General features: G+C 38.4%; 1 protein-coding gene across 1 annotated transcript in view; it reads right to left on the bottom strand.

Moving 5' to 3' along the window:
- Positions 1–16,892, bottom strand: part of adamts3 (ADAM metallopeptidase with thrombospondin type 1 motif, 3) — a 139,284-nt gene that overhangs the window by 16,691 nt on the left and 105,701 nt on the right. Inside the window, exons 16-19 of the mRNA XM_056377414.1 lie at positions 14,021–14,101; positions 8,510–8,673; positions 3,868–4,024; positions 2,795–2,927 (exon numbers count right to left, since the gene is read on the bottom strand). Coding sequence (XP_056233389.1) covers positions 2,795–2,927; positions 3,868–4,024; positions 8,510–8,673; positions 14,021–14,101 — 535 coding nt within the window. The remainder of the gene's footprint in view (positions 1–2,794; positions 2,928–3,867; positions 4,025–8,509; positions 8,674–14,020; positions 14,102–16,892) is intronic.

Raw genomic sequence — 16,892 nt, forward strand, 5'->3', positions numbered from 1 at the left:
TGATATATTTATTTTACTTTTTCAAAGGGACTTCTGTGAGCTTGAAATATCCATGAAATGAATAAGCCCTTAAGAGTATAATACAAACTGTTTCCTAAACAACCAGAGAGTGAATGTTTCATCTAGCATCAGATCTCTCTAGTTTCTTTGGTTTAAAGCCAAACACAACAGCTGGCAGGTAAACATTAGCTTACTGCGAGGTCTTCAGTGGGTTACGTTGCATCATCTCTGAGTATTGAAGTTGGCCAGTAATCTAAAAAGCCGCCTCGTGCAGCTTTGAGATTTGGACGGATGATTTTTGGCTGCGGTTTTTTGAGGACACCCGCTGTTAAAACGTCCCTCTCATCTTGGTGTTTTACAGCCTCCGACACTAATCGGCTTATATGCATCCTTCACCTCTCTCAAACCATTTCTTTCACCTGCATGCCTTTTCTGTCATGACCCTGCATTCAGACTCCATCCCCCCAGCCAACACATTAATCTCCTCAGAACTTCTTTTTGCAAGCTAAATGCAGCTGATGTGTCTTTTCACTCACCGTATACTGTCTCTAACCCCCGCTGTCATCGATTTTAACCATTTAAAATCATCCCTCGTGAAACAACTCGTTGAACACTGAAAGGATGTATTGATAAATGTGATGACCTGTCCAGGAGCTCGGCACAGGAGATTTAAGGCTTTGCAATATAACATCGTCCCTGTGTGAGCCCTGTAGAGGTTTATCAACTTTGGCTCTGTCTCTGAAGATTTGAGCCAATCTTGGAACAAACTGAAACAGTAAAACAAACATTGAGAGATAAGTACAATTTCAGATTAACACCGCTGCTCAAATGCAGTGCAGTGGAAGGGAATAGCTGCTGTAATCTGCGGTAAAGATGTGAAGCTTTTACCAGCTGGTAATTCAAGGTAAAGGTAAAAACATTGGTTACAGTTATAGCTTCTGTTTTCTAAGATTATTGTCATTATTATTATTATCATTATTATTATTATCATTACAAATTCAAGCAACAAACAACAAATATTCCGTCTCCCCAGAATCAATTCTCATCAGGGTATTTATATTATTATTATTTATCCCAACTAATGAAGCACCTTGATGGTTAGCAGCTCTTCAGGGGAACACAATCAACATTCCTATTTCAGCAGCAGACAACATATGTGCATCATCTTCTGAGTTTGTTGTTTTGACGATAAAATGTTGAAAGGCCAGTCCAACAATTCTTATGTTTGATGATTAGTTTACTTGTGAAAATGCTGTTGAATTGCATTACAGTAATGGCAGGATCCAGAGTTGATTCAGATTCTTCTCTGGCGCCTGTGCAACAATCAGTCACTTTGGTTTTGATTTCCTCTGGAAGAGCACAGCTGTTAGCGGCGACGTTGTTAGCTCCAACTTCAAACAAGTGTCAGAAAAAACAATCCTCGCTGTCAACCGCTTCCCTATTCAATGAGATGAGTCATTTTCTTAAGCTTCCGAGACTTGAAAATGACGACTGGAACAACATCACTTGGGCAATGAAATACTTTACTGTATGTCATTATAGTGGCAACGGGAGAAAATAACAGTCCTGTCAGGGTTGAGTATGTAAATTGCCTGTGTAACACTAAAGAGCCCGCTGTTATATCTATACATGGGTAAAAGTCAAGATATCCCGACCTCTGCTGCTTTAATTCTAATCATCTGAACTTCTGCACATCTGAATCACGAAGGTGAAATCAGATGGTGATCAATCATGCTGATTGGCTGATGGTAGCCAATTGACTTGTGTGAGATTGTGTTGGAAAAATGAATCTGACTTGCAGCCACTGAATTGTGGCACCTTATAGTTAACAGTCTGGTGCAGAGCTGTGAGAGTAATAGAAAAATACCTGGTTGGTTTAACATCTTAAAACCAAGCTGTGGAAATAAAATCACGTGTTTCTTTTATGATACTGACTGTGTTATTAGAAATGAACGTGCTCTTGTTGTTCACTGAAGAAGCCCACTGTTCTCTGTTCACTATTCAAGAGCTGCACGTGGTTTTGGTCTTTATGTATCTTAGGACATAAATGCACACAGCATACTTCATGCCTACATGTTTGCTATTGGTTATTGTCATGAGCTGATATGTAATCAGCCAATCTGTTTCCATTTCTTGGTTCTATAAAGAGGTTAGCCTGACTCTGTATTGTTGGGGCAAGGAATGATTTGTGGGAGGCCTGTTCTCTTGTTGATAAGTAATTATTTTTTCATTAGTCTTCAGGTCACTGAAGGTCACTCAATCAGTATCTGTGCTTTTATTTCTGTGTGTGTATCCAGTGTTTTAACAGAAAAACCACAACAGCAAAGTTTTCTTACAGTTACACAATGTGATGTTGAAGATTGTGAAAATGTGTAGGAGGAAAATATGAATATGAATTTTCCAAGATGAGATATTTATCCCACTGTTTATACTGTGGTGCCTGTCCCTTTTATATCTCTAGGTTTACACCATTGTGGGCAGGACTCCCTCATGGTCATTCGATTTTTATGTGACTTTGCATCAGTATGATGTACTACTTTAATTTGTCAGATATTTAATTAGCTGGTTATTGTGTTCCCTCACAGCTTCTCAACTCATGTTCCAGAAAATTGATTGTATCATGACACATGTCGATATTGAGGGTTTTATCCATTCTGCTGCAGTCTATTTAGATCTGTGAAGAGCAAATAAATCCAGGACAAGAAACGAGCAGCTAATTTAAATGTAACTAACACTGAGAGAGGCCACTTTGATCCTATTCAACACTTGTGAAGTTGCGCACTTGTGTACTCACTGAGGCTGTGTGCAGTCCTGAAGGTTACACATTCTGCGGATGGGTTTCGGCTTCTTGCTGGTGTCGCAGTATCCACGATGAACCATCTTGGTGTCTCCTTTCTTTCGACAGCCGTACTTGGTGTACTGAAACCCTGTGAAAGTGGTGAAGGTTTTTCATCATGCAATATTTTACAATGCATAAAAGGGACAGAAATACTTTACACTTTGATGTTTGACCACCAAATTCTAATAAGTTCATCCTTGAGTCCGAGTGACTGTTTTGTGCCAAATTTAAAGAAATTCCCTCAAGGTCTTACGGCCAGTGGAGCTTTGCTGCAACACAATGGAAATCATCCAGCAAGAAGCTGAACAGGCCAATTAAATACTAATTTACCTGTCAATTTTCACAATAAACGATAAGTACTCACAGTAAAATAAATGACTATGCATTTCCTGTTTATTCTTCAATGTCCTGATCCAAACTGACCTTTTTCTAGACAGTATTAGTTCATCTTACAGGTACCTGAAATATCGCGCTCCCACTAATGCAGCTTATTGCAATTTTTATTATGTATTATTATTATTATTATTTTTATGCTTATTCTGCTTTTTACACTGGTCTGATCTTGGTGAAAATGCCCATGAAAAAGCACTGTGGTAAGGATATGTTTTAGCATCGCTCTATAACTTCATAGAGGGATATCAGATGAATATAGCTAAGCACAAGTAGCTGGTTAATTATACAGCAAGTCGAAGTACACCTATCTATCAGGACCCCACTACACCACTGGGGCTTATTATGTTAGCATCTTATTATATGTTTATTGAGAATAATTAGTTATATTAGTTATTAAACAGCTCTAAAATTCAAAGGAATCAGCGTCGGCTTGAGTGGGTGGTTTAACTACAAGTGGATAAAAACAAATTATCAAAATACTGCATAAAAACAAAGATCTTTGACTGTGAAACTGAAGCCTGTCTACAAACAAAAGGGGGCAGTGAGCATAAAATTCAGACGATTATATTTGAAGAAGTAGAAAGGAATTATTCCTCTGCAATTCTCTTCTACTCTGATGGTAATTTATTTATTACCTCCGGCACAAGGTTTGGAACACGGTGACCAGCTCTTCAGAGCCCACTCATACGTGTCCTCCTGGATGACGTTGTTGTTGTTGACAGGCACTGAGTCCTCATGGATGATGTACTTGTACATTAACGTAGACCGTGTTTCATTGTCCTTGGGTATAATCTGCAAGAAAAAAGCAAAAAAGATAACAGCGTCATCCTCTGTGCAACATATTTGCATTAAAGTGCTCAAAGTGTAAATTTGTGCAAATAAATACATTATGTTTGAATTCAAGAGACAGCAGAAAAAAATACTCAGGCTCAGTGGCAGCTCTATTACATGGCATCAATACAGACACAATGCAATGACTGGCTGGAGACAGAACAGGTGATTACTGGACAAAAGGAGAATTCATGCACAGGATGAGACCGAACCCACAAAAGAAAACGTCAGAAACGTATCCTTCCTGATCTCGACTGCTGTTTCAGAACTTTTCTCTGGAATACTTCTCAGGTATATTTTACAGCCGAGTGGATAAGGGAAGTCTATTGTAAATGAAAGCTGCTGGCAGGATGAAATATCCTGCAGGAGTGCAGCAACGGAGAAGTACAAAACAAGAGTTGGTGTGGGTATTAGGTTTTGCAGGATTAAAACAGACACAGATTAGACAGATACAGACTGCTTTGATTACATAACGGCCGCCGCTGGCTGACAAAACCTGAATATTCCATGTTATTGGAATATTCAACAAGTCTGTAAATTTGTATATTAATTTAAGAAATTATCTCATGGTGTATGTGATTATTTATTGCACATAATCATATAATCAATAGTGTAATCTGTGAGTTATGACGATGCAGTGAGGAGAAAGCCAGCACTGAAGATACCCTGGGCTGACTTCAAGTCCAGCTGATACCACACTCAGTCCCTTTTTGCAATGATAATGTCTTAAATGTATTGTTCATAGATTTTTTATTTAAAGGAATAAATAAAACAATCAGAAATATCTGAAATGCTCCTTTATGACTCAGTTGCTGGAGGGGGCGTGTCAGTGTCCGTTTGATTGACAGGAGCCAGCAGAACGTAAACAACAATTATAATAAGCTTGAGCTATAGTTCAGTGGTTCTCAAAGTGGGGTCCGAGGACCCCCAAGGGTCCTTGAGGAGGTTCCTGGAGGTCCCAACAAAAAGGGAAACATCTTATTTTTACTATAATCCATAAGTAACACAATGACAGAGTGTATGACTATTTTGGTCCTGGGGTTCAAACCCTTTCAGATGGGGGTCCCTGGGACAACATCTTATCAGGTGGGGGTCTGTGGTCTAATTTGTGTCAGTTGAGGGGTCATTTTGGGGGTGCCGTTGTTCACAAGCCATGGTCACACCACAGCTGTTTATGGGTTCGACTCAATGTTGCCAACTTAATGATTATTTCACTAGATTTGGCAACTTCTAAGACCTTAACGAACTTTAGCAACTTTTTTTTTTTTTTCTAAAGCGCCTTGTGACAAATCTAGTTACTGATTAGGACCTTAACTCTTCTTCCTTGAAGAGAGTGATTGTATGTTTCTGAGTGAATGCGCTCTCATGTGGCTGAGGCTTTCTGCACTGATGATGCTCAGTAATTGGACGAGAGCCACCACACGTTCAGTTGACCGATCATCCAGCCAAGCAGAAACGTCAATAAGCTGTGCATGTGCAAACCTAATGACCAATCACTGATACCCCATTAGATGTGTTTCCATCCACTTGCTTTGATGCACATTTTCAATCTGGTTATGAAAAAAGTGGAAACACTGAAAATCTGAAAAAGTATTACAAAAGAAGTTCTTATGCTCGGCTGAGGTGGAAAAGCAAAATACAAGACAGTGGAGATTTGTATGACTTATATGTGAATGTAACTTTCCTCAAATCAATACATGAAACAAACATAAATACTATATTTCTACCAAGTATCTACATGGTTTTTCATTGTTTGAGGTTCAGTGGTTTTATATTAGTGGATGGAAACTAATGGTGAATGGTTCATTTGCATTTTTTATATTGATTGACTTGAGGTTTGAAGATGAATTTCATGTGACGTTTTCTTACGAAATTCCCCCAAAGACACACAAGATTTAACATAATTTAATGGCTGATCACTATTAATCAATCAGGGAAATGACAGATGAAATTAAATAATGGAATATTAAATTTCATGGTGAAGGATTTTTGATCATTTATAAATAACAAGCCTAACGTACAGAATTATGAATGCATGCCACATAAACATTTGATCTAATTATTGGAAAACAATCTTTCCACACTGATCTGCTTCGTACCACAACATTTTGTCTTTATCCACCACTTGCTGCAAACTTTGAGTCTGAATAATTATCTGAATGATTTATTGAAGTTGCACGAAACTCATATTTTACAGCATTTGTTTTATGAAACAAGATTGCACCTTGTTGTTTTTGAAATTACAGGAATTGATTTTCGGAAAAGTGGTGTTCATGGGGAAGCTGTAAATTAACTTCTGTCAGAGCTGCTGTTCTCTTCAGCATGTTTCAAACAAAATGTCTGTCTGTGTAATTATTTGTCAGAAGATCAACTCACAATTTACTGATGTGAGCTGGTGTCCCTGCAGAAAAAAAACGGCTAGTGAAAAACAATAGAAAGTTGAAATTGTGTGTTTGTGTGTCTCTGAGTGAAAGATTGCTTCCTCAACAAATCCTTAATGAAATAATCTTATTAAAGCTTTTTTTTAGTCATCATTTAATTAGTTCTTTAGTTGGGTAATTTGACTATTTGAACCTAATCTCATTTTACTTCCCGCTGCTGCTTGTGCTGTCGTTAGTAAATTTGTCTCTCTCTGGACCTGGGGGAACTTTTTAAAGTGGGTGGTTTGGATTTTGCAGGAAGATTCAGGGGAACTGATTCATAAAACTTGTTCAATGGCCCTGTTTCTGAAAATCAGGGTCTTGAAAGCATTATCTATATTTCACTCACTAATTAAATTTCTCTTATTCCTGGTACGATGACTGATGTGTAACATTCATTTATCTGTTGAGGCGTTTTTTGCCATTCAGACACACGTGTCTGTTATCTGTAGTTTATGTAATGTTGTGGCTTTATTAAAGCACGAATGGCCTGTTACAGAAAGATCCAAAGCTGAAAAACAATCACTCAAAACATAATGACATGAATGATGAGAAAGGTTTCTGACCAATCATCAGCTGTGTCCCAGTTCTGGCGACCAACTGCGTCACAGTTCACTGCTCCTTCAAGTGCATGCTTCTTTTCCTGGGCAACGAAGGCTCCAACAGGTGGATCTCTCGCAGACCAACCTATCCCAAGATTCATTGGGATAATGTGGCAGCAAACACCACTGACAGAGAGCCCAAGGATTACACTTTTAAATCTAAGTATGCGTGTTTCAGCTCGGTACAATTGTAGTGAAGTTTGGCTTCGTGTTGTCAAGGTTGCTAGGCGACAGGAGCTGCACTTTGCAATGCAATGGTAAGGGTGGCAGCTGGTGACAGCCTTCGCAGATACAAAGGGCCACAAGGATGAATTGGGACACGGCCTTTTATTTCATGATTCTTCCTATTTTATAATGTCCAACAGTGCTCAAGCATAAAGTGAAAAAATATATGAAATAATTCCAGTTTGCTCACTTGGTATATGTGAAGCACTTTGCTGGATATTCATTACATTTTGATTTGTATATTAGTAACATGAGTACATGAGACAACTTGTCTGATGAGGTTTTTAAAAATCAATTCACAGTGTTTCCTGCTTTATTGAATTTTATTTGTTCATAAGTGGTGAATATTAAGAGATAAATGTTTGACAGTGATCTTAAAAATCTCTCTGTGTGAAAGGAGATTATGTAAAACCAGAATTTCTTCACTGACTCGCACAGCAGCAATCTCATCAGTGTCAGAACTACTTCTACCTCTAATATGATTGTTTTTGGTTTGTGTAATCCCTTATCATGTCTAACAATACAGGGTTTTCATTATGTCTGAGCCTTGGATTACGTCTGATGACCCCTCTCCTGTCACTGAGTCATGATGCTCTTAATTTTCTTTTTCCGCCTGTAGACACTGACATGGGTCAGGCAGTGATGTAAGGAAACTGTAGGAGCTCTGGTTGTTTCTAGTTTCTCACCACAAGAAAACTTTGTGTGAGGTTAATTGATAAATAAATGAAGTATAAACTTTTTACACAGCACCATCTATGTCATTCGGGAGCCTAGTGTTACAGATGTCTCCAGCATAAGATTTCCTCCAACTGAATCATTTTAAGTAAAATATCCTTTATATGTGTTTAATATGTTAAATATCCTTTCTCTTCCCATTCCTAGTACTGGCACCTTTATTTATCTTATGTCTAGTCTGCGCAGCCCATCGACACATGAGGCTTGAAGCCTGCAGACTCGGTGTAGTTTTCATTATATATATCTTTATTGGTTTAGTGTTTATTAAACTTTCTATTTGCGATTTCATTGTTTAATTGAAGAGTTTAATTAATTAAAATCTAAGAGATGGTGACAGAACGTTAATGAGAAGCATGGGAGTTGGGAGGATTGAGCTGACCTGCTTCTTTATAACAGTGCTCATTGTTACATGCCTTTTAGATTAATTCAACTCTAAGCTTTGATAGAGAAGGAGCTTTTATTACCAGAACCACCACGGGGTCATGCAGAGGTCCGTCAGTGTGCAGAGTCTCCACGTCTTCCTCGATGATGTAGTGCCACTCCACGCCCAAGTCGATGAAGCTCCTGGACTTAACCTCCTCACCTTTCCCGTTGAGAATGTAATGCCCTGTTGCCTGGTTCTTGATAGCTGGAATCAGTCATTTGTTATCAGCCACTGACAAAAGTTGCAATGTCTTTACTTTCATCACTTACTACAGTTCTGAATTATTCATTAAGGAAAAAAAAAAAAGCTCAAGTGAAAGGGTGATTGATAGAAATCTGTCTAACCACTACAAAGCCTGAATATTACGGTTCATACTGATTCATCCTCTCATTTATTCAAAAGAAGCCAATCAAGTGAACTTGTCAGGGCTGAAATGAAAATGGCTCATTTAATTACATCTGACACAATTCCTGTAAAAGCATCCGATGGGTCAAAACGAGTCACAATTAAAAGATTCTCAAACGAGCCTCATGTCTCAGCTACAGATGATTTCCTCTGGTGCTCAAGTCCTTCACTTACACCTGCATTATGCTGCGAAAGTAGCAGGAATCATTTGTTTTATAATTCATTAACTCTCTTACTACTATGGTCACTTTGATCACTTTGGTCATATGCCTGTTGGGATTTTTGTCTCCTAGTGATAAGACTCCTGTATTGTAGACAATATATCGTAATCTTCAAACAGTCAGTGTTTTGTGTTTATTTCATGGGCAAGTGTTTTACAGTCAGTTTCCACCACACAGAGTGGAACCAGCTCTGTCTTCTGGGAGTAAAAAGGCAATTCTGTCAGCAGAGCCATAATCAGTTTTTATTTGGCTGGACTGCATTTCAAATTGGGTTGGGGCTAGTTTAACCGACTTCTCAAACCATTTCACATACAGCCTATAACCTTTGCTGGTTTCAGTATAGGACAAGTGGCAGTATTGTCCCGTGAGCACAAGGTCAGGTTTTCCCTCCACAGGCACATCTCTCTATGCTGAACGCACAGCAGCTGACAGATTTGAATGAGCTGATGATCATTTTACAAGTAAATACAGCTGAAATCAAAGCTCAGTCTTTGTCTTTAACTTCTGTGTTCGGTGATTTTATCAGACGACATTGTGATTATAAAAAAGAAAAAAAAATATTGAATTGATTTAGAATTAATTTGACTTTCTTTCTTATTTCTGAAGAATAATTTGTGTATATACAGACATATAGATTTGTATTTTGTGTATTCTGTGTCTGGAGTCCTGAGGTTCATGTTTCCAAGTATTTGAGACGGTGAACTAAGTGCTAATTAGCTATATAATAATCTTTTAATAGTTCAAGATGTTGTCACTGGTTTGCAGATTAACTGTCAACTAAGGAACAGTTTAAAGGGTTAGCGTGGACCACCAGAGGAAAGGATCTGACCAGGTGAGGTCATGTAATGTTTCAAAAAGCCTGACGTATTACTGAACACTCTGGGCTCCAACTTCAGCTTTTCGATTCAAACCCACGTCTAAAACTCAGATTATTTACTGCTGCTGGTACAAGTGAAATATAGATGCACTGACAGAAATGCAGAACTAACAGCAGGAGACTAAGTGAACACTGAAGTCAAGAGAGAGTCAGAAAATGTGTTTGACTGTGATCCATCGGCACGTGTCATTTCATAGACAATGACAGTGACAGGAGGGATGGATGCTGTTTGTAAATCTACAGCAGGGGGGAAATTCTGATGCTAAAAATGATAAGCATAAGATGTTCAAAAGGTCTGGAAGGAACACACTTAATCAAAAGGCAGATGTATAGTGGAGATGAAACTTCTGTCTCCTCTGTGTCACCTCTTCTGCAATGGAGAGTTTCTTTGTTTTCTGTCAGAACTGCGGGGTGCAAGCAATTCAGGTCAAGGTCTCAAATTTGTGACTTAAGTTTGACTTGAGTCAAATCATGTGACTCCAGGCTCCATCACAGGCCGCGTGAGGGCATGGTTATACTCTTTAGAGATGCTGGATAACCACTGATGTCTTGCGAATGGAGACATAACAAGAGAAACTGTCCTTCCAGGTCGTTATTTTAACCCAAGGAACTATCTGTACATAAAGTTGTTTTGGTGCTCAAACCAATCCATAACCATAACCATGGTGTTGTCACATGATAAGGCAGATTTGTTTTTTAACAGTGATTTGTAACAGCGATTTTGTAAGGCACAGACAAAATGACACCGTCCTGCTGACAGGGCCGTCACATCAGAAACAATTTTGTCATTATAATATTATTTTTGGAGGTGATATATAATTGGAAATTACATTTCTGCTGTAAAATATATCATATTTTTTATGATTATGCACAGATGTTTTTCTCAGTTTGAAGGTTTTCTTTAATAGTTAAAAAAAGGCAGTTCAAGGGGAAGGTTATTACTATTACCATCGTTTGCTTGCATGAAATTGAAAGCCTATTCGTACCACAGTGTATCACCATCCACATATTTACACAGATATTTAACAAATGCAATGAATATCTCCCTTGAATAATTTAATTGGCCTTTATGCACATTCTTTCACAGGAATGTATACAGGTCAATGTTATAAACCTACATGCATAAAAGGACCAAATCATTCCTGGTTTAGTCCCATCTGCGCATCAGTACATGTAAAATAACTAGATTAAACATGATATTAATATCAACATATTAAGGAATGAATTTAAATAGCCTGAGTTTTTTTTTTTTTTTTTTAATCATCCTTCTCATCATATACGTATGAAGTAAAAATCAGTGTCTCCAGAGTACATGCCAATCCACCCTAGAATTACTTGCTTGAATGTCTGTGATTGAGTCTCTGTGATTGATTGGAGATTGAGTTGGAAAACCTCCGCCTGCCGGTCACAGCTCAGCAAGAAACCCACAGGGTCGAGAGGGGGGAGGTGGCAGCGACAAATTATTTGACTGCATCATTTTCAATCTAATCAGCGGGGGGTCAAACACCCCGTAATAAGGCTTTTAAATGCATTTCACTGACTTAAACTTGATTTATGCCTACATGAAAAATGGAAGGTGATTGCCGGTAGACTTCGGCAGTGGAGCACATGTCTGGTCAGAGTGGAGTAGCACAGTGGCTGCTCCACCAGCTTTTATATCAGATAATGATGCAGAAGCAGAAAGTAAAAGGACAATCTACATGGCTCGGGGGAGACGTACCGCCTTATTATCACTCCCATGCGTGTAAAATAGAAAGGGATGGTTTCTATTTTAACTGATGTGTTCAGTTTCCCTTATCAATTTTACAACGGTTGAAAACCCACTGAGGGAAGTTAGTGATTTGGGGCTCTATAAATAAAATTGATTTTAATTGTATATATGATTTTATATGATTTTAATTAGACAAGAAAAAATATCTTCCTCTAAGGTACGACTTTCAAAGACATACAAGCTCCTCTTGAGAAACACTCAAGCTTTCACATGATGAAGTGTGTATAAGCCTCTAGTAATTTTCCCCACAAACTTAAACATAATATTAGGGCTAACTAGCTGGAAAAACAAGAGCAATGCTGTTTCTTCATTTGTATGTCTTCTACATGGATCATTAGCTGGCGAGGATGCTAATGTTTTAACCTCGGACAAACAGCTCTAGCCTCAGTCCTTTAGCATGTAGCCGTGTATAATTGTAGCTGTCACCACGTGTGTATTTAAGACCCTTTTACACGGATTATTGTTTCAAAACAAGTCAGCTGGAACAATTAAAACTCAGCTGGAGCTGGAGTTTTCAACCAAATCATGGAGCATCAATTAGCCGGCTAGCTACAGCGGTTAAAATCTGCTAGCAACAGTCATTGACTAGATATGTGAAACCTGCTTTTAGTTAATTTTGTGTGCAATCGAAGACCCATTGTTGAAAAAAAAAAAAAAAAAAAAAAAAAATTCCCACACCACTTCCACACAAAGTAAACCCACTGCAGTTTTCATCATAGCTATGCAAGTCCACAAACGGGCAGAGCAACAGGGAGACGAGGCTCAGCGAAGCTTTTCAGACATGAAACTGACATAATCCTGCTACTATAACACTACATTATCCTGTCTGGAAATAGACGCTTGGGGATTTTTCATAACATTTTTAAAGGTTCATTCACTGAAACCTTGAGTCGAGATGGAGCAACACAGACCTCAGAGTGCAACACTTTGTTGGGTCTGCAGATTTCCATCACATTTTAGCAGGTTTATTCAGGTCCAACTAATCCTGAGAGAAAGTCTCTGATGTCGATATGAGCTTTGAGCATTTCTAGACGCCTGTTATTGGAGTTTTCTGACAGATTATATCTGATATCTTTAGATGAATATTAGCTGTGTGTGTGTGTGTGTGTGTGTGTGTGTGTTTTGACATTATTCCTTTTTGATGAAAGATCTACAGTTTCATAGTATTAACTCATTTACTTTATGCTTGTTGCTTTTATACTTTAAAGTAAGATAATGCTGATTATCTTTTCCATTTATCCTTCATTTTACCACCCCTTTATTTCAAAGACTTTTCTTGTTATGTTGGATATGTAGCTTTTCTACTTCTCCTATCCTCTCCTCTTACTTTTGAGTGTCAGATAAATAACTTGAGCGTATATTTAATCTTACAGAGCTCTTTGAAAAGCACGCCGCCCCTGGCTGAGGAGATCAATGCTGACCTGTGTGACCTCGCGGATGCTGAATAAGTCATGCTTTTCTCGGGCCACTCGCAGAACAAGAAACAAAAAGATTAGCCACCTCTTTCATGCCCTCAATTATCTGTCTGACAAAATCCTTATAGAGACCCTGCGATCCTACTGTTTGTTTACAGGGACTAAACTTTTGTTTGTGTTTGTGATGTTTTTTTATGAACTTTAATGAAGGTCTGATAAATTGTATTTGCTCATTAAAACCTGAATGAATCAATATTTTTATATTAGCATTGGATCTCATAGAGTATCAACAACCACACTTAGATCTATGGAGCTGTTTTAACCACTCTGAGTTTGAACTTTGACAACGTCATTTTATTCTGTGGCTTCTAAAACTGTTACAAATCACTTGTATATTAATTAAAGTGTTCTCAGATTGATTAGTCAATTGACAGAAAATTTGCACCAATCAATTGTATTTGCTGCTTTTCCTTGTCATAATATTATAATAAACTGAATCTCTGGCAGTTTTGGACTGTTGTTCAGATCAAACAAGCAACAGTGTAGTTGAGAAAATTAAATGATTAAAAAAACAAAAAAATGACAAAAAATAAATAAATAAATGAAAATTAAAAAACAGTCCAATTCTTTCAGTTGAGAGAAGCCATTAATATAGAAATCTCTCTTTAATAGATTGATGAATAATGAATGAAGAAAATAAGGACTTATTTTCTGGAATAAATTATGTAAAGTCTGTAATCTATGATTTTACACTACATGCTCGCAGTAAGTCGTCCCAGCGGACACGTAGAAGATGGTAATGAGCTGTTTTTAGGGATCCACAGATTTCAGACATGTGTTCGTGTTATGAAGTCACACTTACCAAGAATTTGAGGGGAGGCCTCATGTTCTTGGATGATCACATGTCTAGCTCCAGGAGGAATGAGAAACATCTTAAGGTAACCTTTGCCAAGTTTGTAGTAGTAGAAGCAGAAGGAGGAGGGGGGACGGGGGACGGTTAGGAAAGATAAGACAGAGACAGGTAAGTTAAGCAGATACAGGAATAATCTGTTTGTTTGCAGAGGCGGACATCACACATGTTTCAGAAGTTTTGTTGACTTTGCTCTACAAAGATGTTTGAAGAAGTTTGATAAGAAAAAAAAAAAAGAGGATGTGACATCGGCCTTCCCCTCTCGCTGTAGAAGGATGCAGGTAAGGGTTCTTATTGAAACTGCCATGAAGGTTTATTCATATCCATCTGCTGTGTCGTCAAAGGGTTGTTGGAAATACCAGTATATCCTTGTACTGCTATTACGCAACTCATTACCATGAAAGAAAGTCTCATGACTTTCTTCCTTTGCGTTCATATTGATTATGTGCAGACAGGATGTGAATGAAAAGAGCCCTCAGCCATGTTTCAATAAGGCGTAAGAAACAGGGTTTTCAGACTACAGGGCAGCAAAGTCTCCTTCTGTCAGTGATGTCCACCACTTACAAACCTACTGTGACTCACCAAGTACATTTCTAGAGTCTTCCGTTTCATTTAAAAACACATTTCGAGCTCCTTTGGGCAAAGAGAAGGCTCCTCGGGTCTTCCCTTCAAAATGAAATGAATTAGTTAGTTAGTCTCACAGTTTTTCCCTCCACTTCATTTCACCGTGTCATTGTTTCTCTGCAAAAAAAAATAACCATCACCTATAGTGGAGGCATATTTAATTAGCATAGCAGGGACCATGGGAACTAATACTGAGGAGGCAAACTATTTTTTGCTGGCAGTGTGGCACTTGCCAATCACCAGGACTGAGCTGTGGCGGTTGTAATTACTTGGTTAGATTTGACAGGCAGGTCCAACATGCACCTCCTGACGCAGATGCAGCTCTGCCACTGAGGTAATTATGAATTCAACTGGCATGCCGTCGCAGAGTTGCACAAGGTTATAACAGGTGGCAGAGCAGCTGGCCCCGCTCGCTCTACAGTATCATTAAAGGTAAAAATTGCAACTTAACTATTGGAAATTTCAAAAAAATGCCCTCTCACTTCCAAGGCGACATCCTGTGATGGCAGGCAATTTCAGAACCAACAAGTGCTCGACAGAAATTATAACTTGAGTTTTTGTAGACTGATGGAAAATACTGCCCAAAAGCTAGATGTCTCAAAAGTGTCTCCCTTGAATGTGGGTGCATGAACTGAACAGAGCATCAGTGTGCCAATTTGGGTTCAATCAATCAGCTGCTAGATAGCCAACAACATCCTAGATTGCCTCCAAAAAGTCTGCAGGTTCGTTTACACTTAAATCTGCACGAAGACTTTAAAGGTCCCATATTGTAAACAGTGAGTCTTTTTTGATTATAAAGCAGGTCTATGTTCTATATTAATACTGTGAAAGTATCAAAGTGCTCCGTCCACAGAGAAATGCACACAGCCTGTATTCAGACACTGAGCCTTAATACGAGCTGTCGGGACTTCTGTAACTTTGTGCTGTCACAAAGAAACACTCATCACCCTCAGCCATGCCACAAGCCCCACCCACCTGGACCCACCATCCAGCCTTGCTTGAAAACTGCTATATTTTCATTTAATCACTCAGAAAAGAGTCAGCCAATCAGAAGAGAGCCTCCTCTCTTCTGATTGGCTCACCGACCTGTTGTTGCTAGAGCTCCAGAGAGAAGCCTGAGAGTGGAGATGTAAAACTAAATTGAGATTGTTTTTGGTTCTTAAAATCACAAATATATCTTATATATGAATGTTAAAACTTCAAATAAAACACCAGAAATGTCAAATATGGGACCTTTAAAGTTAGTTTGTTAGGCTGCTGAAGCAACTGCTCAAGAGACGTTGACATTAAATGACCACAATTACCAAAAATAACTATACTAACGTAACTTTGTTCACACAGTTTCAGAGACTTGATTGTATAACGAGCCTGTGACAGCTCCTACAGTCAGAGTCAGACCTAAATAGACACTTAATTAGTAACAAGGAACAGAGAAAACAGCAGCTTATGACACTCATGTTTCTAGGTCTCTACAATGTTAGGCATCCATCTGCACTACAAGCTGGACAGAAAACGCTAGAAGAAGAAGAGTCTGTGAGGGAGTCAGTGACACTGGATACTTGCATATTGTGTTTTCCAACAAAGGGGTTTCTTTTTGGGCTCTCTTGCTTAACTGTTTCCCTGTTAAAAAAGGTGAGTGGTTAAATGAGTGTGAGATGTTAGGAAAAAAAAAAAAGGTTTCAACAAACTACAGCACATCCTGTAACGGTTTGATGAAGCCATCTTGTCGAGGCTCTCAGAAAGCCCATTTCCATTTTTCTCAGAAGCTCTTTATTGATTTTATGACATCTTCACTTTTCCTTTAAATAAAAACATGATGATGAATTATTCATGACAGAAGAGGCTGGCATCACAGAAGAAATCATGAAACCGTTTAAAGTAAATACAAAGTCATTCATTAAGTTATGTTTTTCATGCTGGTTGGTGAACGTGAAGACTCATTTTTCAAAAAAAGACATTAACCACTTCCTCACACTCATTCAGATTAACACTGCAGCACCCAAATCACCATTGGACTGTTTGCTTTAATTTAGTGAGTGTGTGTGTGCATGTTTGTGTGTGTGTGCATGTGTGTGTGTGTGCCCTGTGTGGCTGCAGGGAGGAGATAACGTGAGAGAAGCAGCTTGAATTAAAGAAGCTTGGATAAAGCGTACACATAAATTGTGAACTTACAAATTTGATTTAAAAAAAATGGAACTAA

The sequence above is a fragment of the Seriola aureovittata genome, chromosome 5 (genome assembly GCF_021018895.1).
Source record: "Seriola aureovittata isolate HTS-2021-v1 ecotype China chromosome 5, ASM2101889v1, whole genome shotgun sequence".
In the NCBI taxonomy this organism is placed as follows: domain Eukaryota; kingdom Metazoa; phylum Chordata; class Actinopteri; order Carangiformes; family Carangidae; genus Seriola; species Seriola aureovittata.